Source organism: Gobius niger (assembly GCF_951799975.1).
Source record: "Gobius niger genome assembly, chromosome: 22".
In the NCBI taxonomy this organism is placed as follows: domain Eukaryota; kingdom Metazoa; phylum Chordata; class Actinopteri; order Gobiiformes; family Gobiidae; genus Gobius; species Gobius niger.
Genome location: NC_136873.1, coordinates 19,064,273 through 19,088,364, shown reverse-complemented (window position 1 = coordinate 19,088,364; position 24,092 = coordinate 19,064,273). Strand labels below are relative to the sequence as shown.

The 24,092-nt window shown below is 45.0% G+C and overlaps 1 protein-coding gene across 1 annotated transcript in view; it reads left to right on the top strand.

Annotated features, from left to right (window-relative positions):
- The window catches only part of LOC306981251 (collagen alpha-6(VI) chain-like), a gene marked incomplete at both ends in the record, with an annotated part of 68,028 nt that overhangs the window by 5,948 nt on the left and 37,988 nt on the right, over window positions 1-24,092 (top strand). Inside the window, 13 exon segments of the mRNA XM_079580811.1 lie at window positions 3,271-3,381; window positions 3,462-3,574; window positions 3,718-3,911; window positions 4,269-4,862; window positions 6,210-6,594; window positions 7,632-7,858; window positions 10,255-10,478; window positions 12,522-12,693; window positions 15,513-15,888; window positions 18,178-18,494; window positions 19,629-20,353; window positions 20,866-20,876; window positions 21,427-21,629. Coding sequence (XP_079436937.1) covers window positions 3,271-3,381; window positions 3,462-3,574; window positions 3,718-3,911; window positions 4,269-4,862; window positions 6,210-6,594; window positions 7,632-7,858; window positions 10,255-10,478; window positions 12,522-12,693; window positions 15,513-15,888; window positions 18,178-18,494; window positions 19,629-20,353; window positions 20,866-20,876; window positions 21,427-21,629 — 3,652 coding nt within the window.

The window sequence follows — 24,092 nt, the reverse complement described above, 5'->3', positions numbered from 1 at the left end:
TCTCTCTCTCTCGTTCTCTCTCTCGTTCTCGTTCTCTCTCTCGTTCTCTATCTCTCTCTCGTTCTGTATCTCTCTCTCTCGTTCTCTCTCTCGTTCTCTCTCGCTCTCTATCTCTCTTTCTCTCTCTCGCTCTCTCTCTCTCTCTCTCGCTCTCGCTCTCTCGCTCTCGCTCTCGTTCTCGCTCTCGCTCTCGCTCTCGTTCTCGCTCTCTCGCTCTCGCTCTCGTTCTCGCTCTCGTTCTCGCTCTCGTTCTCGCTCTCGTTCTCGCTCTCGTTCTCTCTCTCTCGTTCTCTCTCTCTCTCTCTCGTTCTCTCTCGTTCTCTCTCGTTCTCTCTCTCTCGTTCTCTCTCTCGTTCTCTCTCGTTCTCTCTCTCGTTCTCTCTCTCGTTCTCTCTCTCGTTCTCTCTCTCGTTCTCTCTCTCGTTCTCTCTCTCGTTCTCTCGTTCTCTCGTTCTCTCGTTCTCTCGTTCTCTCGTTCTCTCGTTCTCTCGTTCTCTCTCGTGTTCTCTCTCGTGTTCTCTCTCGTGTTCTCTCTCGTGTTCTCTCTCGTGTTCTCTCTCGTGTTCTCTCTCGTGTTCTCTCTCGTGTTCTCTCTCGTTCTCTCTCTCGTTCTCTCTCTCGTTCTCTCTCTCGTTCTCTCTCTCGTTCTCTCTCTCGTTCTCTCTCTCGTTCTCTCTCTCGTTCTCTCTCTCGTTCTCTCTCTCGTTCTCTCTCTCTCGTTCTCTCTCTCTCGTTCTCTCTCTCTCGTTCTCTCTCTCTCGTTCTCTCTCTCTCGTTCTCTCTCTCTCGTTCTCTCTCTCTCGTTCTCTCTCTCTCGTTCTCTCTCTCTCGTTCTCTCTCTCTCGTTCTCTCTCTCTCGTTCTCTCTCTCTCGTTCTCTCTCTCTCGTTCTCTCTCTCTCGTTCTCTCTCTCGTTCTCTCTCTCGTTCTCTCTCTCGTTCTCTCTCTCGTTCTCTCTCTCGTTCTCTCTCTCGTTCTCTCTCTCGTTCTCTCTCTCGTTCTCTCTCTCGTTCTCTCTCTCGTTCTCTCTCTCGTTCTCTCTCTCGTTCTCTCTCTCGTTCTCTCTCTCGTTCTCTCTCTCGTTCTCTCTCTCGTTCTCTCTCTCGTTCTCTCTCTCGTTCTCTCTCGTTCTCTCTCTCTCGTTCTCTCTCTCGTTCTCTCTCTCGTTCTCGTTCTCTCGTTCTCTCTCTCGTTCTCGTTCTCTCGTTCTCTCTCTCTCTCTCGTTCTCGTTCTCTCTCGATATCTCGATCGATCTCTCTATCTCGATCGATCGATCTCTCTATCACCAAATGTTTCCCTGACTACTTATGAGATGGTATTTCTGTGCATGTTCTTTTTTAGGTAATGTGTTAGCTGTGTGTGCTTAGAAATTACATTGCATTCTTTATTCTCATGAAAACAAAGCAAACTGACTTCATCTGAAATGTTAATTACACTCGACATGTGGCATAAATCCAATGTAGGGCCTACTAGGATCAGTGTGTCTGATTTAGTCTCTGACACTTTAGATATGCAGTTCACTGGAGGCTGCAGCAGCATGTTTTTTTCAATATCAGTGGGCATTTCTGCACTGGGGTGTGTCCAGGAGGTGCAGAGTGAGAGATGATGACATCAGGGTCTTTGTTCACCGTCCTGACCTCCAGAGTCATATTCTGTATGTGCATACCAAAACATACCAAAAGAAAGACTAGTTTTGTTATACTAACACTTTTTATTACAATTGCTGTAAATGGCTACACAGACTTCTGAAGGGACTTACATGTTCAAAGTGTAGCCTCTGATAATGACCAAGGGCTAAATCCTCTTCACTAAGGTCTAAAGCTGGGTCTCCAACATGCTTCCACGACCCTGGCCACAGATTCTTTTGGGGATGGTCTGCTTGATGCTGCAGGTGGGGTTTATTCATCATCGGAGGATCCTCCCATTAGAGCTTTGCAGAAGATGAAAGATAAAATAATTAGAAAAACAAAAGCAATATGGCCTAAATCTGAAGTGGTCTAACACACACCAAAAACACGACAGGACAATCAATCGTACGCTAGCTGTTAGCATATCAAAGAAGTAAACACAATGTCACATGCTATAAACCATGCCAAACGATGTCAAAACTACATGTTTACTGGATACACCAGTTTATTTGACATTTCAGTACAAAGTTAGCTGCATAAACGTGTTATCCCCGTCAAAAAAACAACGATTTTCTAACATAAAATGCATTGTTACCTTGGAAAACTCCATTGTTGACACTGTCACCGTAATGTCTCTCCTCGGCCCATTGAACCTCGCGTGTGCACGGGAAAACAGGCGTGGCTTCCCCGACAAATCAGGAGGGGAGGGGGCGGGAGCTGGAGCCGTTTTTTTTCAAAAAAGAGAGCGCTCTCTCTTTGTTTTTAACGTGTCTAAACTCCAATGCTTTTCAATGGGGGACTAGCGGCGATATGGAGGTACTACAGCAATGGCGGCCTCTAGTGTCGTCAATCAGGAAGTAATTTGTTGGAACTATCAGAAAGAACTGAAGAAGATATGTTAAATGTGAGAAATTGGTTTAACGAAAAAAAGTAATCTTTAAATTGGGACAAGACAAACTATAAGATTTTTTGTTATCAAAGCAAAATTTAAAATGTGAAAATCGCAATTGATAGAGTTAATATTAAAAGAGTCAAGGAAGTTTAGTTTCTAGGTGTTGTTTAAGCTCATATTGATCAGAGATGTGTCTGATTGTAACTTGAGTAGTTTTGGTGGTGATGATGATATCTATAGACAATGCAGAGTGTTGTATGCCCAGGCCAATACTCTGGCGCGGAGGTTTGGCTGTTGTACAGAGTAAAGCTGACTTTATTTAAAGTGTACTGTACTCCCTTGTACACGGCTCATCTCTGGACTCTTTATAAGAAAGGCAGCATCCGCAGGCTGCAGGTGGCCTATAATGATGCATTGCGTGTGTTTTTGAAGAAGCCGAGATGGTCAAGTGCCTCAGAAATGTTTGTCAATGCCAGAGTGAACACGTTAAGGGCCGTACCACGAACTTTGATGTACAGCTTTATGTGTAGACTGAACATGTCTGAAAATGAAATACTAGTGTCCCTCACAAATATAAAATGGAGTGCGACACGTTATCAGTCTGACTTGTGGAGACATTGGCATGACTGTCTTTTTAAAATGCCATCTTAATTGTTTGTCTTGTCTTTTATTTCTTTTTAATGGACTACGAGTCCGGAATAAAGTTGAATTGAATTGGACCCGCGGTGCGCTCCCTTCTGTCCCCTGTAGATCTGGACCTGTGGGGAGCTCCCTTCTGTCCCCTGTAGATCCGGACCTGTGGGGCGCTCCCTTCTGTACCCTGTAGATCCGGACCCCACCGGGCACTCCCTCCTGTCCCCTGTAGATCCGGACCCGCGGGGCGCTCCCTTCTGTCCTCTGTAGCTCCGGACCCACGGGCCGCTCCCTTCTGTCCCCTGTAGATCCGGACCCACGGGGCGCTCCCTTCTGTCCCCTGTAGCTCCGGACCCGCGGGGCGCTCCCTTCTGTCCCCTGTAGCTCCGGACCCACTGGGCCTCCCTTCTGTCCCCTGTAGGTCTGGACCTGCAGGGACTGCTCGTTTTAAAGCTCTAACTCCTCTTTCCAATGCACGTCTCTGTCACTTTTCATTCGGAGATATTCATAGAAGTTGTATCGGCTCTCAAATAAACGGCTCTCCCTGTGGACCTCCCCCTGCAGGTGCTGGACGCGGCCCAGGCACGTCCTGGTGTTCACCGTCGGAGTGGGACAGACCAACAACACGCAGCTGCAGGAGATGGCCTCACGGCCGTTTGAGCGCTTCATCCAAAAGACTGACTCCTACCAGGACCTGACGAAGCTCGCAGACGAGCTGCTGAAGACCATGTGTGTGACCATTGAGGACATGCAGCAGGGTAAGGAGGACCGGGGGAGAGGGAGTAAGGAGGGGAGACAGAGAGAGAGAACGAGAGAGAGGGGAGGTTTTTACACTCATCGAACTCAAATGTATTTTACTTACTGATGTTTTCTCTTAATGTAAAGAGTAAAGATCTTGTCGTGGACAGTGGTTAGAAGTTTCCTCACTCTCTGCTCTGTCCTTCAGCGCTGACTTTAGGAGCTCATTGGTCGTGTTGTTGTTGTTCTACTTCTTGTTGTTAGTTGAAGGCTCCTCAGTGTCTGCTCTGTCTTTGATTTCTCGTGTTCGTTCTTGTTCCTTTTGTCAGTTGAAGTTTAGTCTGGTCTGTCTCCTCACTCTCTGCTCTGGCCTCCAGCGCTGGCAGAGAAGTTCGCTGACATCTTCTTCCTGGTGGACAGCGGCCTCTCTCTGACGGACTTCAATGTCAAGCTGTTCCTGAACCGCATGGTGAACCAGCTGAATGTTGGCGCCGATGCCTTCAGGGTGGGCCTGGCGCAGTATGGCGCCACAGTGAAGACAGAGTTCCTCCTGAATGCTATCCAGACCAAAAAGCAGACTCTGGCTGACATAAAGAAGTTGAAACTGCGCCGGCCACAGCCCAACGAGCCGCGGAACCTGGGCGCAGCGCTGCAGCACGCGCTCACCTTCTTCACGGCGGCGAACGGCGGCAGAGCGGAGCAGGGCTTATTGCAGTATCTGGTGGTGCTGAGCGCGATGGAGTCCAGCGACCCCGTGTTCAATGCGGCGCGTGACCTTAAGGCTACGGGTACCACGGTGATGGGAGCTTCTCTGGGGGCGCCCATGACCCAGATGAAAGAGGTGTCCACTGCGCCGTACTTCTACAACTTGTCGGCCGTCAACAAGTCCATTGCCGCGGCGACCGTGGAGGCTGTGGACACGTTGAAGGCCGTGTTCGAGCAGCAGGAAGCGGACTGGAACGTCAGCGGAGGTCAGAGTCACACGCCATCGTCACACAGTCCTTTTCTTACATTCTAATGTAAATTCATGTGCTGAGGTGGAAAGGTATCAGAGTCCGTGAAATGTTAACCCCTTCATCTTTCAGAAAGTCCCCGGCAGAGTCTGGGACCATCAGAACATAGATGTGTTGTGACGTGCACAATATAGATTTGTGTTACTATGGCAACGTCCTGTCTACAGTTTAATCATAAATACAGACAGCATCTCGCCATACAAGGGGCGTGGCCTCGCCAAGGGAGAAGGAAGTGTTTTTTTCACTCTTTTTAACCATTTTTTGGCGGAATATAAACTTGTATATCACACACAAATATAGTGAAGTTCAGTTTCAGTCAAGGGGAAAAATGTAAAAATGTATGCCATTTCTTTCTGATTTTACTAATTCAATTCAATTCCAAAAATCAATGATGCCAAGCCCAATTCTTGTGTTAACATGCTCAAATCAGTCATCTAAACAAATCTATTTCTAATTACTAATTTGAGGGCACTCGTTTAAAGAAAAAAATGTTATCAACACAATGTGGCCCACAACCCGAATTTTGACCCACGACACAAACGAGTTTGACACCCTTGGTCTAATAGTCATCAAAGATGGCGTCATTAAAAAAAAGGCAATGTCGATGATAATTTTTAGACACTTCTGTTCATAGCGATAGCTTCTTATGTCACCTTGATACGATCTGGTAGACCTGCCATTCTCAAAAGTCGTGACTCCTTATCGATCCTAAATTCTCTTGGGGGTCCCCGATAATAATTTATTCCATTCAAATGAACTGTTTTTGATTTTATAGTTTAAATGATAGAAAAAGCAATATTCAGCAATGGGTGAATGCTAAATACAGGGTTAAAATAGTTCATTTCAGCAAATAAATGCAGCTGTGAGTCCTGCCCGGATACCTCCTCTTTTGTCCCTTCATTGCTTCCTATAGCTCCTCTTGTGACACCTCCACTTTGCTGCAGGTGTGGGGAGTTCTTGGTGCCTCTTCAGTGTTTCAGAAGAAGAAATGTGTAGGTCTCAAATGTCTTTAGCTCATAAGCTAACTCCACACATCCGCCGAAAAAACAATGAACAGAACTTAAAAATGTACAAAAGTTTTAGTTAAATTTGACCCTCGTTTTGATCCCGATTTTTTTTGTTTTCCTGACTTCTGCTGAAAAATTATTAGTTTAAATAAAATGGAACGTATTTTGTTGAAATGGTTTTGTAAAATATCGCAATAATATCGTTTTTGCATATCACAAGTTACTTTAATATTGTGCAGCCCTGTGACCAGCTCAAGTGTCTGACCTCCCTCTGCGCTCTCCTCTGGTGTGTGCTTAGACTGCAGCAGGGCGACGGTGGCGGACATCGTGTTCATCGTGGACGAGTCTCAAAGCGTTGGGAAGGCAAACTTCCAACTGGTGCGGACATTCCTGCATTCAGTGGTGAGGGGCCTGGAGGTCAGCCCGACCCGCGTTCGCGTGGGCATCGTTACGTACAACCACGAGCCGACAGCGCCGGTTTACCTCGACAGCTTCAACAACAAGACGGAACTGCTCAACTTCATCAAGATCCTGCACTACCATGAAGGAGGCACCAACACGGGCGAGGCGCTCAACTTCACCCGCAAGAGCATGTGCACGGCGGCGAGGGGCAGCCGCGCGGGCACAGGTGTCCAGCAGGTGGCAGTGGTCATCACGGACGGAAAGTCTCAGGTCAGTGGGATGTTTTATCCTTAATAATAATAATAATAAACATAATGAGGCCCAGGTCAAAGGGACTTTTGTCCTAATAATAATAATCATAATGAGGCCCAGGTCAGAGGGTCGTTTTATCCTTAATAATAATAATCATAATGAGGCCTAGGTCAGAGGGTCGTTTTATCCTTAATAATAATAATAATCATAATGAGGCCTAGGTCAGAGGGTCGTTTTATCCTTAATAATAATAATCATAATGAGGCCCAGGTCAGAGGGTCGTTTTATCCTTAATAATAATCATAATCATAATGAGGCCTAGGTCAGAGGGTCGTTTTATCCTTAATAATAATAATAATCATATTGAGGCCTAGGTCAGAGGGTCGTTTTATCCTTAATAATAATAATAAACATAATGAGGCCCAGGTCAAAGGGACTTTTATCGTCGTAGTAATAATAATCATAATGAGGCCCAGGTCAGAGGGTCGTTTTATTACAATAATAATGATAATCATAATGAGGCCCAGGTCGGAGGGATGTTTTATTATAATAATTATAATGAGGCCCAGGTCAGAGGGTCGTTTTATAATAATAATAATCATAATCATAATCATAATCAGGCCCAGGTCAGAGGGTCGTTTTATCCTTAATAATAATAATAATAAACATAATGAGGCCCAGGTCAGAGGGTCGTTTTATTACAATAATAATAATAATCATAATGAGGCCCAGGTCAGAGGGTCGTTTTATTATAATAATAATAATAATCATAATGAGGCCCAGGTCAGAGGGTCGTTTTATTACAATAATGATAATAATCATAATGAGGCCCAGGTCAGAGGGATGTTTTATTATAATAATAATAATCATAATGAGGCCCAGGTCAGAGGGTCGTTTTATTATAATAATAATAATAATCATAATGAGGCCCAGGTCAGAGGGTCGTTTTATTATAATAATAATAATAATAATGATCATAATGAGGCCCAGGTCAGATCGACGTTTTTACCATAATACAATAATCATGTGTTTGTTTAAACTATGGTACCGACGTGGTGCAGGCCAGCGTGGAGCTGCGGCGAGCAGGCGTGACCGTGTACGCACTCTGTGTGAAGGATGCTGATGAGGCCGAGCTGGAAAAGATGGCGTCTCACCCAAAACACAAACACGTCTTCTCCGTGGACAGTTTCACCCAACTCAAGGCTGTGGAGCAGGTTCTGCAGAAGACAATGTGCCAAAACATCTACAGTAGTGCCACCACCACGATGTCGAGGACGACGGGCCTCAAAGAGGGTACTTTAAAATGTAAAGTTTAAAATTGATAAGAGAAATAGCGCCCTCTTTGTTGTTGAAAAAAATAATTTGGTACAGACATCCGTCACATGACCCCGATCTAAAAAGTATGATTGCCACGCACCATCTCTCATCGTGTTGCCATGGCAACGACCTGGTGCGCTGCATCATAACAGCCTGTTTGCTATAGGCAGCAGAACCCTGACCCGTGTGCGTAACAGTGGAATTAAAGTTGTTTAAAATAGAATTGGAAAGCGGACCTAATAGCGCCCCCTGGGGAGGCAATGATGACATGAGCCAATCAAACACTAAGTTTGTCATAGACAATCAAAATTTGGTGCATATGACATAGACATATGAAGGTAGATTTGGAGGGGCTGAAGTGGGACCACTGTTGCTACTGTTGCTACTACTACTACTACTACTATAGATACAGACGGCATCTCTGGAATTGCCCATATATGGTCATGTTTGAAAACAGTTAAGGGGGAAAACAATTTTGAAAAAATCGAAACTTTCTCTAATTATTTAAAATCTACTGTAACAAATGCTGAATTATGAAAATAGTTTCTACTAAATAAAGACACAAAGACATGGGGCGGAGCAAAGTTGTTCAACAGCCCATAAATACATAAATAATGGAGAATGCAAACATAATGCTACATGTTAGCATCGGGCTAATGCTAACGGTTAGCTAGCGCTTGCTACATCTGCCGTTTTTCACTTCTACTGAACAATCTGCTGTGAGAAAATTTCCATATGGGCCCGATTTACACTTGACTTTATTTATGTGATAAATAAGTTCATATTCCACCAGAAAATGGCTAAAAAGAGCGAAAAAATGTGTTTCCCAAAAGATTCTATTTTCCCCCTCGGCGAGGCCACGCCCCCTTCTATGACAAGATGCCGTCGGTATCTATTATTTGTACTGGTGCTACTACTAGTGCTACTACTTCTACTCCTACCAGAGGCGGATAGTATGGAATTTTGAAGAAATTGTCCGTCTTAGAGTAGTTTTTTCATACAGTATACTTTTTACTTATGCTTAATATTAACTGATATTTTACTGAAGTATCTGTACTCTTACTTGCTTAAAAGCAATTGTTTCTTTTTTCCACTGTGAGTAAATATTTAAGTGGCAAATGCTCATTTGATCAATAATGGGGTGACACTGGCACAGATGGCAGAGCGGGTCGTTTCATGATCTGAAGGTCGGGGGTTTGAATCCCCGCTCCTGAAGATGCCCACGGTTGTTGGGTGGCTGGTTACTTGCTGTAAAGCGCATTGGGCCTGATGAAGGTAGAAAAAAGCTATTAAAGTTAAGACCATTACCAAAGAAGTAGATGTAGTTTGTCTTGCACTCTTTGTGAATTATTTCGTTGTTCTGAATTTTCTGCCATTTTCTTGGAATTATCTTTGTAAATATCACCATTTCCACATGATTTTTTGTTTTGTTTCACACCATTTATGGTGTCATTGAAAATACATCAGACTTTTTCGCTCAGTTACTCACAGTACTCAAGTAACATTTTCTCCACTTAAAAAATAACGTTCAAAGTAACGTTACTCTTACTTGAGTCAACATTTTGGCTTCCCTACTACTGTGAGCACTAGAACTACTACTACTACTACTACTACTACTACTACTACTGGCAGTACTAGTAAAAGTAGTTCAGTAGCTCAGTGGAAGAAGTAAAAATTATTATTATTATTATAGTACAGATACTTATATTTTTACTTAAGTATAAGTAAAAAAGTACTGTATGAAAAAACTACTCTTAGAAGTACAATTTCTTCAAAAAGTTACTGAATGTAACTGAGTACTACCCGCCTCTGGGAACAGTAGTACTAGTAGTAGGGAGCTGTTTTCAATTATCAGAGTGCAGTACTTGTGACATCGATCAGTCCTCAAGCATCTATCCCTTAGATTTAGTGTTATTTCTCCAGGCTGCGTGCTGATTCATGTATTGTGTATATTTCTCCAGGCTGCGTGCTGACTCGTGTATTGTGTATATTTCTCCAGGCTGCGTGCTGACTCATGTATTGTGTATATTTCTCCAGGCTGTGTGCTGACTCATGTATTGTGTATCTTTCTCCAGGCTGCGTGCTGACTCATGTATTGTGCATATTTCTCCAGGCTGCGTGCTGACTCATGTATTGTGTATCTTTCTCCAGGCTGCGTGCTGACTCATGTATTGTGTATATTTCTCCAGGCTGCGTGCTGAATCATGTATTGTGTATATTTCTCCAGGCTGCGTGCTGACTCATGTATTGTGTATATTTCTCCAGGCTGCGTGCTGAATCATGTATTGTGTATATTTCTCCAGGCTGCGTGCTGACTCATGTATTGTGTATATTTCTCCAGGCTGCGTGCTGACTGGTGTGTATATTTTTAGATTGTGCGCAGACGGACGAGGCCGACATCTTCTTCCTCATCGATCAGTCCTCGAGCATCCATCCCTTAGATTTCGAGGACATGAAGAAGTTCATCATCGCGTTCCTGCGCACGTTCCTGATCGGGCCAGACCACGTGCGGATAGGCGTGGCCAAATACTCTACCAACCCGGTGCTGGAGTTTAACATGACAGCGTACTCGGACGCAGCGTCGCTGGAGGACGGCGTGAAAAATTACAGATGCCCTTATTCAGAAAAAAGTTGGTAATATCACTTGTACTTTTATTAATGACAAGTAAGGCACCAATATACTACTGCTAAATCTTTTGAATGCCACCGTGCACAAATTGCACTAAATACGCTGCATTACGAACAACAGCCTCGATCTTACGACCTTGTATTTATGCGGGTGGCGCGTCACATGTCACACCGCGTAACATTTTACCCAATAAATAATATTGAAATTAGTGGTGGGCCGTTATCGGCGTTAACGTGAGACTCTTTTCGGGCGATAAAAAAAATATCTAATCTATCTTAATATCTTAATCTATTCTCCAAGCTGGGATGGGAGCTGGCTCTATACTCTGCTATGATGACTTTCACCGTGATATTTTATGGTCAGCACACATTACACGACTTTTATGGCCAATTTCGAACGCACAGGAGAAACGTGAGTGAATATAGCGTCTCCAAAGCGACACACAGAAGCAGCGACCAATGACAGAAAAACCCTGCAGCGCCTCCCTCTTTCAAAACAGCAACATAAACAACTCATTTCACCCCACACGAAACAGCCCCACACGAAACAGTCCCACACGAAACAGCACAACTTCATCACCAAAAGTTCACGAGAGCCTTTTCCAGCTACATTTCACCGCAGCACTTACTGAGTCTGGAGACGAACTTTCCTGCTACTTTTCTCCGAGTCCGTTAGCTTCTCTTTCTCCGCTCCCTGCTGTCTCCTCAGCCGCCCGTTTACTTCTCTGATCAAATCCAAAGAAATACGTCCCGCATCTTCATGTTGTCGACGTTTATCTCCATTTTGACAGAACTATCGCCAGGTTGAAGCTCGAAGTAGCAGTAGCTGCAGCAGCATGAACTGCGTTGTTGTGTTGTGATCACGTGACACTGTTGACCAATCAGGAGACGCGCACATGTTTCCCACGCTCACAAACGGTGGCCTGTTTTTTTGATCTGTTAAGATGGCCCACATTACCCGTAAATAAATACTTGGGAACTCCTGCCACAACTGCCCCATGTTCTTTAGCAGGTCATAGTTGCAGAAGAGGAGATTTAGTTTGTCACCAGAAAAATGATTGACACAAAGATACTGACTGTAAACAGTTCATCAGGACCTCTTATGTCTTATGTCGGCCTACAGTTCAAAATTAATGTTTAACTGAATAAACAGTTAGTAAACACAAGTGCATCTTCTTGAACATGAATTATTTTCATCACCAATTATCATAGTAGAACGTTCTCAAGCAGGTTGTGATGCATTTTGGAAACAGGAGATGAGCCCCTGGTCTAACGCACCACCTGACTTGAGAAACTCATTCTCAAAGACTTACTTTTAGTCATTATTTGGGTAGCGCACATATTCTGAATGGCTTCGGCAGAATTCAAGCAAGCAATTTTAATCAAAAAATAAATAAATAATAAAATAATTTATGCCCACCTCTAATTGAAATACAAACATTTATTTTACAACAGATATTTTGATCATTGAAAAATACTTTAGAAATGTAGAAACAAACATGAGCCTTTGCTGAGAGCGGCTCAGCTCTCCTAAAAGACATGACTGTAACTTTACCGGGAGAGGCAATTTTACATTTAAAATGGTCCTCTTCCAAATCCATTCTGTAATTACCTGCAGAAATAGCATTTTCTGTTTCGAGCTGGTCAATAGGAGCATGTTTTGTATTGATGGCAACAGTATAGTCCAAAATGTTACGCAGTGTGCCTTTAAGAAAGTGTGGTGAATCAGATTCATGACACTGCCTCAGTAAGTTCGGACTTTATGAAGTTTCTTAAGAAGATGTTCATGAATGAGGCACCATGCCCCATTTCCCCTCCCTATTTTGCAATTTTTACTCTACTTTTTCCACATTTCTTGACACTGGAGTTAAACTTGATATTGTAAATGTGCATTTCCCCAAACAGTGATTTCGATATGATCTTTCTTTCCCTCACAACACATTTGGTCTCAGGGGTGTCTCCGGGACCTCAGGGTGGTCTGTGTGTGGTCCTAACCCTCTCTCTCCTGCAGCACCTCCGTGACACTGGGGTGGTGGTGTATGCCATCGGGGTGCAGGGCGCCAACACAACGCAGCTCGAGGAGATCAGCGGGAATCTGGACAGAGTTTACGCCGAGAGAGACTTTGACGCTCTCAAAGACCTGGAGAGCCAGCTCGCCTTGGAGATCTGCGATCCCAAGAGAGGTACTCCTCCTGCCCCTCTTCCTCCTGCCCCTCTCACGCAGGACTAATCTGCGTGAGTGACTAATCTTTAGAGCCATTTTCTCCAAATGAGCTCTTTATTCCACTTTTTAAAGTAACAGGCCACTATTTTTACATACTGAGATATGTTCTTACCTGAGCTGAGATGAGTTGACCTTATTACCGGACTTGTCTGGTCTGGGCACACACAAAGACCAAACGGGTACGTATCAACTCGTCTAAACTCAGGTAAGAACATAATCTCAGTATAATCATCTCAACTGTGTGCCCTAAATCATGCAAAAAGACCAAAGATGTTTGCATTTGGCCTCTCCCAGTAGATTCCTATAGCTCCAAATGGGGTGAAGTTAGAAGCGACCACACTCTTCCAGGGGCCCCAGTGATGCACTAGTGACCCCGCGGTTCGGGTCGGGTCGTGATATTCCTCCAGGCCTCTCGCGAATTCAGATTGTCCCAGTGGCGGAGCTATGCTTATGCATTTTCGCCGATTGCGAGAGGGCGTCGCAAGAGGAGGTGACGGCTCTGATGGGAGCACCGCTAACATTCATTTCCTCGTTTACATCGCACTGCCTTATGTCCTTAAGCATTACAGACTCTCACAGGTCAAACTATAAACTTTATTAACCCATCGTGAGCTAAACAATGGTCATGTCTCGAGAGAGAGAGAGAGAGAAAGAGCTTCAGCCGTTTGCTGCGGCGCGGATCGGCCCTCGCTTGTTTGTGAACGCAAAACAAATGCACATGTTCTGTTTTGATTTTAATGGGCCAAATATTGTTTTCCAAAAAGCTTTTCAACGTCTCTACATAATGTCACCCAAAGGTGCTTCATGGAATCTTTGTCCCATTTAAGATTGTAGTTATTGATTATTTAATTTACATCCTGATAGTGATCCAAATTCTTCTCATATCATTTATCTAGGTAAAGATTGGTTGGGTTGGCCTAAATAAATGTAAATATTGTCAGCAAACAGGGATAACTTCTGATCGTCTCCCTGCATATTGATTCCTTTCATTTGATTATCTTACCTTAGGTATTGGATAAGAGTCTCCATAAATAAAGAAAATAAGGTCGGTGAGAGGGGGCAGACTTGGCGGCAAGATCTTTCAAGAGTGAATGGTTTGGACAGTCTGCCGTTTATTTAAATTTTTGCTGTAGGGTTATATATTGACTGTATTGTATCAATGACTGTATGATGAAATCCAAACTTATTTAAAACCTTACAAAGAAATGACCATCTCACCGAATCACATGCTTTTTCAGCGTCTCTAGACCCATCAACATTGCTTTTATGTCATTCTTTTTTATGTGATGTATAACATGGAGAGTCCTTCGAATGCGGTCTTGAGTCTGCCTTTGGCGGATAAACCCAGTTTGGTCCAGATTAATAACTTTAGGTAAGTTGTTTGGCTATTACAGATGTAAATATTTTATAGTTGAGGTGCAAGACTGATATTGGTCGATATTGGCTACAACTCAATTTATCTTTTCCTCCTTTTGGAAGGACTGTAATGGTCGCTTCTATCCACCTCCTTTAAGAACCCAATTACACACTGCCTTCAATCTCAAAATTAATTCCTCCTTGTAGGTCTTATACCATTCACAGGTGAAACCGTCGGTGCCTGGTCTCTTCTGTGGCTTTAGTCTTGTAATTGCTGCATTCATTTGTTTGTCTGTAATTTATTTAACATACTATTCTCCAGTACTGTGACTTTGGGGAGATTGAAAGAATTAAAAAAAACTTTTCACTCTGTTCATCATTACTTAGCTCAGGCTGGTAGTACAGGTCCTTATAGTACATATCAAAACATTGCTGTATTTCAGTAATATCATTATGTGCGATGTCATTTCTTGTGTGTTGTATTTTATAAATTGTACCATCAGCCTGCTGCTTTCTTAATTTGAAAGCTAACTACTTTAATGAATGGCCTGATAGGTCGATTGTGCCAATATCACAGGTGTTAATTTTGTGTCTGGCTTTACTAAATGTGAAGAAATAATCCATTCTAGAAAACAGTGAGGAGCAAAAAAATATATGTAATCCCGTCTGGAGAGATTCAAATCTCTCTCTGTAGAATTCCTCTTTCATCCATAATACTATTTATTTTCCTTATTAATGTTTTTTGCTGCACTATATCTGTCTTGGAGCTATCTAATTTGATAATCGTACATTCATGTCCCCTCCACGTTTGTTTCAGATGCCATTAACTCAAATAACTGCTTATAAAAACCCAGTCACTCCCATGCGGGGCATCTTCAGTCAGGTCCATAAATATAACTCATTTCTTATGTTTTTGGCCCTATAAACCACCACAATAGATTTGAAATAAAACCAAAACATGTAGTTGTAACGTTAATGTTAATGTAATGTAATTGTAATGTTAAACTGCAGACTTTTATCTTTAATTTGAGGGTATTTACATCCAAATCGGATGAACAGTGTAGGAATTACACATGTTTTTATGTGAGCCTTTCACTTTTCAAGGGACCGAAAGTAATGGGACAAAGATACAATTATGAATCAAACTTTTTCCTTTTTAATATTTGGTTGCAAATCCTTTGCAGTCAATGACAGCCTGAAGTTTAGAAGGCACAGACGTCACCAGACGCTGGGTTTTATCCCTGGTGCTGCTCTCCCAGGCCTCGACCGTAAATGTCTTCAGTTCCTGCTTGTTCTTGGGACATTTTCCCTTCAGTTTTGTCCTCAGTAAGGGAATTACAGAGTCAGGTCTTTGTGCTCCTCCTCCTCAGAGTCAGGTCTTCGTGCTCCTCCTTTGAGTAAGATCTTTGTTCTCCTCTGTAGAGTGTCAGAGGACGAATAAGGCCGACATCATCTTCCTGGTGGATGGCTCCTCCTCCATCTGGAGTGTGCATTTCCAGACAATGCAGAAGTTCATGTCTTCGATTGTGAACAAGACGACGGTGGGCACTGACCTCACGCGCTTCGGGGTCATCCTCTTCTCCAACGAACCCAACTCCATCTTCACCCTCAACCGCTTCAAGGCCAAACGGGACATACTCGACGCCATCACCAAACTCAACCAGCCAGACGGCGAAACCTATATTTCCAAGGCGCTCAGCTATAGCCTGCAGTTCTTCAGCCCAGAACAAGGGGGTAGAGCGGCTCAGAGGGTCCCCCAGCTGCTGATGGTCATCACCGACGGCAACGCCACCGACAGGTGAGACATCGACAGGTAAACGCCACCGACAGGTGAGAGACGCCACCGACAGGTGAGAGACGCCACCGACAGGTGAGAGACGCCACCGACAGGTGAGAGACGCCACCGACAGGTGAGAGACGCCACCGACAGGTGAGAGACGCCACCGACAGGTGAGAGACGCCACCGACAGGTGAGAGACGCCACCGACAGGTGAGAGACGCCACCACCGACAGGTGAGAGACGCCACCACCGACAGGTGAGAGACGCCACCACCGACAGGTGAGAGACGCCACCACCGACAGGTGAGAGACGCCACCACCGACAGGTGAGAGACGCCACCACCGACAGGTGAGAGACGCCACCACCGACAGGTGAGAGACGCCACCCCCGACAGGTGAGAGACGCCACCACCGACAGGTGAGAGACACATCACCGACAGGTGAGAGACACATCACCGACAGGTGAGAGACGCCACCGACAGGTGAACAATATACATTACTATACGATTAAAAGAGGCCCTTCGCCAGCCCTGATGGCACTCGGGCCTAATAATCTACTTTAAATATTTGGTTTTGTGTGGTGCCCTCTTCTGGAGGAGTTTCCCTGACGTTCGGAGTACCTCTCGGGGACAGCCACGTGACTGAAATAAATCCACGATGGAATCACGGAGCACCTATCTAAACACTTTAGAATCTACTCTATGGAAACTTCAATCTGAGATCAGAGGCTCCACAATTCTGATCGGTGACATCGATTTCTCAGATGCCAGTGACAGAAGAGAAACAAACCATAGCCTCTTAAGGTCGGTTAGTAGTCAAAACCTTGATTGCGATACGATATCCATAAACCTTGCAGCCCTGTCAGGGACGAGATGGTGGACAGCGTTTGGGGCTGTTCATTCTGCAGTAGGGACAGGTTAAGATGATGAGGTGAGCTGTGACGTGTCCTTGTAATCAGGACCAGATTGAAAGAACAAGGTTCTCAAACAGGGGGCAGGGTACAGATGGTGGACATGTTGTTTGGGGCCATAAAGACATATCAACTGGCCTAAAAACTGGGGGAAATATGGTATCCATTGTGTGGTCTCCTGCTCTAGTTATTGCATCCTTCATCGATTAGCCTTAGAGTGTGTGAGGGCCACGAAGCAGAATTTTCTTAAGGCCCCAAAATTCAGTTTAGTTTAGTTTGTTTGAACATGGATATTGTGCAAAAGACATCAATTAAAGATGCTTTGAACCAGATTTAGTGTTGTAAATTCTCTAATACAGTTGACTGGTGGGAGGAGTCTATGGTTGCTAAGTAACGGAGCACCATATATACAGTTGAACTGTCAGTTAGCTTCAGTTGGGCAGCCACAAATGTCTGCGTCTGTGTGTGAGGTGGGTAATGATATATTTGACAGTTAACTGTTAGTATAGTTTCATGTAATAATTTAATAATAAGTTATGTGTGTGGCTAAGTTACTCGTAGTAATAGTTGTCCCCATGTACTTTCAGATACCAGATGTTTGTAACCTCATCAGACCTTTGTAACAAATTGAACAACAGTAAATCTTTGAAACTGCCCGTTGTGTCCGATTTTGATATGTTGAGTGGATGAAGACTTCCAAAATCATTATACAGTCCTACAATCCCTAACATTTGTCCGTCGTGCCGGATACAATCCCGAATATTGGTCCTACCGAGCCGGATCTTCACCCATCTCAACATGGATGCATCAAGGCAAGAAGTAACTGACAGTGGATTAGCAACACGACCGCGTCAGCTTCTACAGCACCTTCAGGACTACCGAGTCAGCCTCCCACAGTCTCTCACATCCTATACTGCACCTCAGGATGACAGCCTCGGAGCCAGCGTAAAGCAGCTGCAGTCCCTCATTGTACAGACCGAGTCTGTTACTCCAGAGAACCAGCAAATCCTAACGCTCGGGCTCTATCCCTGTCAATCCCCTCCAGCAGTCAATAATGTGAGTCAGTGGTCATCACACTATGGAACTCAGTCAAGATTCCCAGAAGTGTGGGGGAGACCTGCATCTCCTGCTTGCCAGCTGCAGACCTACCAGCCACAGTCTCAGCCATCCACTTCAGCTCAGCCCACGTATCAGTTAGTGACTTTGGCACCAAGTCCAGCAGCACCCCAGGTATATAATGGCCACCAGCCCATGTATGCCTTGCAACCATCTCCATTTGGCATCCAACAGCCTAGCCAACCTGTCCTAGGACCAACCTACCAAGTGAGTCACCTGACCTCTACCCCAGCACCTATTCAATTTAATAGCACAACTGCACCTGTCCTAGTCCACTGCCAGAGCTCACCAGTTTGGCCAGCCCTTTCAGTGCAGCCATCGACAACAGTTGTCATGGCACCAGGCTTTCAACCCCAAGCCCCAGTACAACTGCTGGCAGGTCTCCAGTCAACTGCGCCCAGTGTTTCTCAGCAATACCAGCAACACTACCAGCAGCAGTACGCCTCCTTTTCACCTGTACAGCCCACATACCTGCCATCTCCAGCACCCTCGGCACCGCCTGGGTACCTGCCGGCTACCTCTGCTCAGCCAACTTACCTGCCATCTCCAGCAGCTCAGTCTACGTACCTGCCAGCTCCAGCTCCCTCTGCCCAGCCTGTGTACCAGCTGTCTCCAGCTCCCGTTAATCAGCCGGTTTATCAGCTGTCTCCAGCTCCTGTTAATCAGCCGGTTTACCAGCTGACTCCAGTGCCCGCAGCTCAGCCGGTCTACGAGTCGTCTCCAGTGCCCGCAGCTCGGCGTGCCGACCAGTCGTTTCCAGTGCCCGCAGCTCAGCCGGTCTACGAGTCGTCTCCAGTGCCTGCAGCTCAGCCGGTCTACGAGTCGTCTCCAGTGCCTGCAGCTCGGCGTGCCCACCAGTCGACTCCAGTGCCCGCAGGTCTACGAGTCGTCTCCAGTGCCCGCAGCTCAGCAGGTCTACGAGTCGTCTCCAGTGCCTGCAGCTCGGCGTGCCCACCAGTCGACTCCAGTGCCCGCAGCTCAGCAGGTCTACGAGTCGTCTCCAGTGCCCGCAGCTCAGCAGGTCTACGAGTCGTCTCCAGTGCCCGCAGCTCAGCCGGTCTACGAGTCGTCTCCAGTGCCCGCAGCTCAGCCGGTCTACGAGTCGTCTCCAGTGCCTGAAGCTCGGCATGCCCACCAGTCGTCTCCAGTGCCCGCAGCTCAGCAGGTCTACGAGTCGTCTCCAGTGCCTGCAGCTCAGCAGGTCTACGAGTCGTCTCCAGTGCCCGCAGCTCAGCCGGTCTACGAGTCGTCTCCAGTGCCCGCAGCTCAGCCGGTCTACGAGTCGTCTCCAGTGCCCGCAGCTCAGTCGGTCTACGAGTCGTCTCCAGTGCCCGCAGCTCAGCCGGTCTACGAGTCGTCTCCAGTGCCCGCAGCTCAGCCGGTCTACGATTCGTCTCCAGTGCCTGCAGCTCGGCGTGCCGACCAGTCGTCTCCAGTGCCCGCAGCTCAGCAGGTCTACGAGTCGTCTCCAGTGCCCGCAGCTCAGCCGGTCTATGAGTTGTCTCCAGTGCCCGCAGCTCGGCGTGTCCACCAGTTGTCTCCAGTGCCCGCAGCTCAGCCGGTCTACGAGTCATCTCCAGTGCCCGCAGCTCAGCCGGTCTACGAGTCGTCTCCAGTGCCCGCAGCTCAGCCGGTCTACGAGTCGTCTCCAGTGCCCGCAGCTCAGCAGGTCTACGAGTCGTCTCCAGTGCCCGCAGCTCAGCCGGTCTACGAGTCGTCTCCAGTGCCCGCAGCTCAGCAGGTCTACGAGTCGTCTTCAGTGCCCGCAGCTCGGCTTGTTCACAAGTCGTCTCCAGTTCCTGCAGCTCAGCCTGTTTACAAACCATCTCCAACTCCAGCAACACCACAGGTGTATGAGCCCAGCAAGCGCCACACTTACAAAGTGCTGGCTCACCAGTACGATCCACTAGGAATTATCATTCCCTACACCGCCAGGGTAAAGTTCCAATTGAGAGGCTGGGGCGATTCTAACCTGCCTCCAGGGATCATGGAGAGCTTGTCAAACTGGGAGCGAGTGGTCATACCTCAGACATTTGCCCCACCAGAGGATCCTGTAACGCCTGACATGCTCTTGATGGGGCGGCGGGACTCATCCTCACCTCAAGTCAGTTATGCAGCTGACACAATCACAAGTCACTGGAGCCACTGTCAGATGATGGTCAATCACTTTTGGATGCAGTTCCTGAGGAGTAATCTACCATCACTTCAAGTTCGGCAACAGTGGAAGTGGCACACAGAAGATCTCTTCAGCAGCACGGTGGTGATAATCATTGATCTCCAGCTTCCAAGAGCTCAGTGGCCCATCAGGAAGGTCTTCAGTGTGGTCCCGAGTGCCGATGGTCTTATCCAGTCGGCTGAGGTCCAGGTTGGCAGCAAGACTTACCTGCGACCAGTTGCACATCGGGTGCAGCTCCCCGCCATTCCTGACAATGACAACGACTCCACTCCAGGAACTACAGTAACCACTTAGAGAATTTAGTTAGTCTTTCATAATAGCTTTGCTATTCTGGGGGCGGCTGTTGTAAATTCTCTAATACAGTTGACTGGTGGGAGGAGTCTATGGTTGCTAAGTAACGGAGCACCATATATACAGTTGAACTGTCAGTTAGCTTCAGTTGGGCAGCCACAAATGTCTGCGTCTGTGTGTGAGGTGGGTAATGATATATTTGACAGTTAACTGTTAGTATAGTTTCATGTAATAATTTAATAATAAGTTATGTGTGTGGCTAAGTTACTCGTAGTAATAGTTGTCCCCATGTACTTTCAGATACCAGATGTTTGTAACCTCATCAGACCTTTGTAACAAATTGAACAACAGTAAATCTTTGAAACTGCCCGTTGTGTCCGATTTTGATATGTTGAGTGGATGAAGACTTCCAAAATCATTATACAGTCCTACAATCCCTAACATTTGTCCGTCGTGCCGGATACAATCCCGAATATTTAGCTTGAGCTAGTTTTCATCTGCAGTCCCTGAGCAGGTGAGTTACAAAATGTACAAAAAGACTAGCACCAGTGTAACGTCGAGATGCACTTCTTTGTCAAGCTGCACTGACAGTATCTTTGTTTCTCATTAAAAACGAGTTATTAACAGCTGGTAAACTTTGTCTTGCATAATATTACGTAACTAAAGAGCAGACGACTCTTTCCTCAGCAACTTTTATTACATTTAAACGGTCATGCTTTCTGATTATTGACAAAACTTTTTTAAAGCGTATATTTTCAACAGACAGATTTTTGAAGGCAAATTGTTTTAGCAGCTACGTCATTTACATGTAGAATTTTTTTTACATAATGCGGAGTTATTAAATAATGAGGCTTAACAGGGAGGTTCTGTCCAAATGAAAAAGCAACAGATATAAAGCTTTTACTTTGAAAACAGCACCAATTAAGACTTCTATTTTAAAAATGCAGCAAATTTAAAAATTTTATGCAGTGCGGAGGGAGACGATGCAGATGGAGGTGGAGCAGATGGAGGGTCAGGTGGAGCAGATGGAAATGATGTAGAGCTCATCAGTTGTCTCTCTGCAGCAAGAGTCTGGAGGCGTCCTCCAAGGCCCTGGCGCAGCGCGGGGTGAGCATCTTCAGTATTGGCATAAAGGACGCCAATAGGACTCAGCTGGAGATCATGGCTGGACACAAGAAGGACCGGGTGTTCTACGTGGACAACTTCGACGCTTTGGATACGCTGTACAAAAACATCAGCCTGGGCATGTGCGAGGACACCAAACCAGGTAAGAACATCAGCTGGTCCCACAAAACAGCTCCACAGACCAACAACATCATCTCAGTCAACCCACAAAACATCTCCACAGACCTACATCATCTCACAGTCAACCCACAGAACAGCTCCAAAGACCTACAACATCATCTCACAGTCAACCCACAAAACAGCTCCACAGACCTACAACATCCTCCTGCTGCAGATGGTGTCACTGCATCGTTCAGCTATTCACTTTACACAAGGAGATGCTGTATGGACGAGCAATGCGGAAAAAGCCTTTTCTCTGTACACGCCACAAACGGTGTGGCTTGAGGTAAAGCTAAAGCACATTTGGACAAGCCAGCTTCATTTTGGAATAAGGTGCTGTGGACTGATGAAACTAAAATAGATATTTGGGCAAAACAAGGGCTGTTCTGCATGGAGGAAAAAGAACGCAGTATTCCAAGAAAACACTTGTACCTACAGTAAAATGTGGTGGCGGTTCCGTCATGGGGCTGTGTGGCCAGTGCAGGGACTGGGAATCTGTTAAAGTTGAGGGTCGCATGGATTCCACTCAATATCAGCGGATTCTGGAGAACAATGTCCAGGAATCAGTGACAAACTTGAAGTTGGATCTTTCAACAAGACAACGACCCTAAACACTCGAAGGCTGTTTCCCAATTGCCAGGATCCTCGGCGTCTTGACCACTTCGGACGTAATTCACGTCATCACAGCCAAGCAGTGATCCTAATCAGTGTGACCACTCGCCCCCTCGCAGCTTGACTCCTCCGTTTGGCTCATTTACGAAGGGTCCACGTGGTGTTCCAAATCAGTGTGACCACTCGCCCCCTCGCAGCTCGACTCCCCCGTTTGGCTCATTTACGAAGGGTCCACCTGTGGATCCCCCGCTGCCTCGGAGAGCTGAAATTACCCATAATGAACTGAAACATTGTTTTTTTGTTGTTTTTGTTTGAACTCACTTTAAAAAAGTTTTGTTCCACATTTGTGCAAAAAAAAAAAAAGTATTAATAAAATCATAGGTAGAAGTGTTGTAAGCAAGTAAAGACGTAATAAAGAGGTTCATATAAAGTTAATGAAAGGCCTAATAAATAGGCCTTATTGAGAAAATAGGCCTGTGGTTGTTTACGTAAGTCTGCAGTTGTAGCTATGGCCGATAAACTGGAGCTGCTAAATATATTTGATTGAATATTTTATTTCGAGCTACACAAAACAGACACAAAAGTGAGAAAAAAAAACAATAATAATAATTACAAAGCTCGAAAAGGAGTGGGAAGAAGACAAGCTTATTAACTCCCACCCCCTATTCACTTCAATAATAATAATGTGGTTGCAATAATAACATATGATTACATATTTACATCAAATGCAACAATGCATTACATTAAGTCAACAATCACAGTATGTTACACTTTATAACAAGTGTATACATTTATTTATTTATTTATTATTTCCTTATGCGTTATTTATTGTCATGTTAGTATTACTGTTATTCATAATCCTCATCATCATCATCATCATCATCATCATCATCAACATCATCACAACCCATGTAGCATTACTTGTGTCAATGTGCATGAATAATACATAACACACTCTGCATTTATTCATGAAATATATTGTATTGCCTGATCGATGCTCATGGTAACAATATTAATCTTAATGATGTGCACTTAAAAGGAATCAAGGTTCTGTTGTCTATTTTTTTTGTTTTCTCTTATGTTTTCATTTCTTCTGTGCTGGACCAGCTGCCAGAGGGGGGCAGCCCCCAAGCAGCCGGACCATCATGTGTTAAGTGTCCTATGCTGTGCATTAAAAGAGACAAGATTTAGGAGTCTGCTGCCAGACGATGCTCTCCTCGAGCAGCCGGCCCCGCTTGCCTGCCCTGTACTACGAGTTATGTTGAATGCAGAAACACACGGTTATGTACATGTTATCACTTCTGAGAATTTACTTCCTTTTTTATTACCATCAGCACCAATACCAATATCACTGACTCAATCGATTTTGTTTGATTCAAGAATAAGACATAGGTTGCTATGTATATATAATGCTGATAATAACACAACAGCAATAGCCATAACTGAGTTATAGATTCTGTCGTATAATAACAATAATAATAATCATTCATAACAACAATAATAACAATAACAATAACAACAACAGTAATTATAATAATAATAAACTTCATCATTTGCTTGATCGGTCCTTTAATGTATATAGCACTTTCCAAAACCCATTAACAGTCAATTACCCATTTCCTCTTTCCTGTACTTTGTCCAGACAATTTTTTTATATCTTGATTTGAAATGTTGAATATTTGGACATTGTTTGAGCTCTGACCCCAGTTTGTTCCAGAGTTTAACTCCACATACAGACACACACATACTTTTTCTAGTGGAAGACACTGCTTGAATCTTAAAGTTATCACACCTCCTCAGGTTATAACCCCCTTCTGTGCGTGTAAAAAGCATT